At 63.2% G+C, this 2,474-nt stretch overlaps 1 protein-coding gene across 2 annotated transcripts; it reads right to left on the bottom strand.

Annotated features, from left to right (window-relative positions):
• Positions 1–277: 277 nt before the first annotated feature.
• On the bottom strand, positions 278–2,461 carry Hoxb13 (homeobox B13). Of its 2 annotated transcripts, none has more exons than XM_010620114.2 (2): positions 1,808–2,461; positions 278–883 (listed from the first exon to the last, which is right to left on the bottom strand). In XM_010620114.2, the coding sequence occupies exons 1-2, from the start codon at positions 2,403–2,405 to the stop codon at positions 630–632; spliced, it is 852 nt and encodes a 283-aa protein (XP_010618416.1). In that variant the 5' UTR covers positions 2,406–2,461; the 3' UTR covers positions 278–629. The 2 variants fall into 2 exon arrangements, with proteins under 2 accessions (XP_010618416.1, XP_010618417.1); XM_010620115.2 differs by having other exon boundaries at positions 1,850–2,461.
• Positions 2,462–2,474: the final 13 nt, after the last annotated feature.

Raw genomic sequence — 2,474 nt, 5'->3', positions numbered from 1 at the left:
TTGCTTGGGCAGGAAGAGAAACAAGGGCAGCCCCTGGCTTCATTTTTCCACCACCGCAAAATCCGAGTCAGGGACTGGGGCTTCCGACTGGGTCAGGCCTAGGGCCTGGCGGGGAGGGGGGTCTCCCACACGCTCACACGGGCACCGTTCGTTCTGCCAAGCTGTCTCTTCAGAGAAATGCTGCCCTTCCTCCTGTCCCGTTTTCCCCCATCACTGGAATGGGGGTGAGTGACACGGGGACCTGAAGGAGGCAGCCCTACAAAGGGGTTTTCTTCCAACTTTATTCACAATCAGTTCAATCCAACAAAAGCAGTTTCTAAAGTGCTCTACAGAGCTCTACATAGAACACAGGCAGCTAATTATCATAGCAACTAGGACTGGTTATCTGATTATCACCACTGTAAGGGTGAATGATGGATGGGCCCATTTCTCTGGAAGACTCAGCTCCCAGCCTCCCTCCTGGCACCTGCAGAGTGCCCAAGTGCTCCTAGAAGAGTCCAGGACCAGTGGCCTGCCAAGGTGTCAGCTCTGGGAGCCACGCTGCAGAGTCCTCTGCCAGGGCCTGGCAGGCTCCCTGGGTCCCCAGGATGCCCCCACTCTCCTGCCCCCCACCCAGCCAGGGAGACCCCTCAGGGGGTAGCGCTGGTCTTGACCTTGGCGAGAACCTTCTTTTCCTTGACCCGGCGGTTCTGAAACCAGATGGTTATCTGGCGCTCAGAGAGGCTGGTGGCCGCTGAGATCTTGCGCCTCTTGTCTTTGGTGATGAACTTGTTGGCCGCATATTCACGCTCCAGCTCGCGCAACTGCCCCTTGCTGTAGGGAATGCGCTTCTTGCGGCCGCGGCGGAAGGCACAGCCGTCAGAAGGGTGCGGGGCGCTCGAGTCTGCGTGGTGAGAAACCGAGGACAGAAAAGGCTCTCTCAGATTCCCACCAGGCGCAAAAAGAAACGCAGACCCAAGCCCTCCGCCCCCACAGCCCCAGGCTACGAGGCTACGTCATCCTGCAGGCACATCCACGGCGCCGCGGGCGCCGGCTCCCCCACAACGGGGGGCACCCTGGCTTCCGGCTGCCTCTGGATCGCCCTCAGCTTCTGCTCCTGCAGCTTGCTCGCCAATGCGAACACACCTACCGCGCGCAGACAGGCTTCTGCCCCCAACCCTGGCCACATCTGCGCCTTCACCGCATTCAGACCGCGACGTGGATTCTCCAGGCTCATTCTCCGTGCAGGGGGAACCGCGTTTCTGCACACACTCCCGACACGCGCACACACACACACACACACACACACACACATACACACACGCGCGCGCGCGTGCGCACACAAGCACATTCACTCCCCCACCCCAATACACACACGCACACGCACACGCACTTGGGCAGCAGGAAACCTACGTTTTCTTTTGGAATCGGAAAAGTCGCCTAAGAGAAATCGAGGGCTCCTGTTCTCTACACCCATACCCATCCTCCCTCGCACGCTGAATTGTTACTTAGCGCTTGTGTCCACTGGCACTGGGATTGCGTAGGGACACCAGCTTCACAGCCAGCAGAGAGCTGGAGCTCTGCGACATATTGAAAGGCTCGTCCCGGGGCCTCCGGGGAAGCAGGGCGGCCTTGGACAGCACCCAGCACGGCCCCACACTGACCCCGGGCACCCAGCCAGGTCATCCGGTGGCCTGGACCCTTCTTCCAGTCCTAGTAAGCAACCCGGAGCACCAGACCCCGTCTCCCTCCTGCTCTTCCTCCTCCTCCCTGGCAAACGCCAGCATAGCTGGTGCTCAGAGCCAAGGGGACCGGGCGGTGGAGATACCTGCAAACGCCTTCCAGAAGGGACCCGGTGGGTTCTGCTCACCCTGGCAGCACATCTGGCTGTTCCAGCCGCCTGCCAGGGCCCAGGGCTGGTAACCGTCCACCGGCAGCAGGGTGTCATGGCGCGGCTCCCCTGGGGCACCCAGGGTCTGCACCACGGACACGTCGAGGTAACTGGCCATGGGCTGGTAGGCTCCCGGGTACCCCGGGTAGAAGGCAAACTCGGTGGGACGGCTGGGGTACTCCTCCCCGGCCGCGGGCGGCTCCGAGGGGTAGGCAGCCAGGGCGGCCGCCTGGGCACAGGGCTTCAGCGAGCTCCGAGACACCCGGCAGGAGTAGTACCCGCCTCCAAAGTAGCCGTAAGGCACGGGAGCTGGGGACCCCCCCTGGGGCACCCCGGGACAAGGGTGGCACTGCTTGGGTGGTTCCGCGGAGCCCGGCAGGTCCAGGGGCGCATAGTTGACCGCGGGCATCAGCGCAGGCGCCGCGGGGTGGCTGGAGAGCGGGGAGTGGGCCAGGAGATTGCGCCCCCCGCCCGCTCCCAGCAAGCCTTCCATATCCTTGGCCCCGTCCAAGGTGGCATAACCGCCGGGCTCCATGGGGCCGTGGGTCGGCTCATGGGGCGCAGGGGGTGGGTGGATCGAGGGGGCACCCGGCTCGCTCACCCC

Source organism: Fukomys damarensis, unplaced genomic scaffold (genome assembly GCF_012274545.1).
Source record: "Fukomys damarensis isolate Sample0158 unplaced genomic scaffold, DMR_v1.0_HiC HiC_scaffold_13, whole genome shotgun sequence".
Classification (NCBI taxonomy): Eukaryota; Metazoa; Chordata; class Mammalia; order Rodentia; family Bathyergidae; genus Fukomys; species Fukomys damarensis.
Note: the sequence above shows the minus strand (reverse complement) of the source record. Positions and strands in the feature narration are given on the sequence as shown.

Bases quoted from the DNA above. Each gene is read 5' to 3' on its own strand.
- Hoxb13 (XM_010620114.2), bottom strand. From the start codon at position 2,405: ATGGAGCCCGGCGGTTATGCCACCTTGGACGGGGCCAAGGATATGGAA. The intron at 884-1,807 runs GTATCTCCACCG...CTCACCACGCAG, and splicing joins CTTCTGGAAGGCGTTTGCAG to ACTCGAGCGCCCCGCACCCT.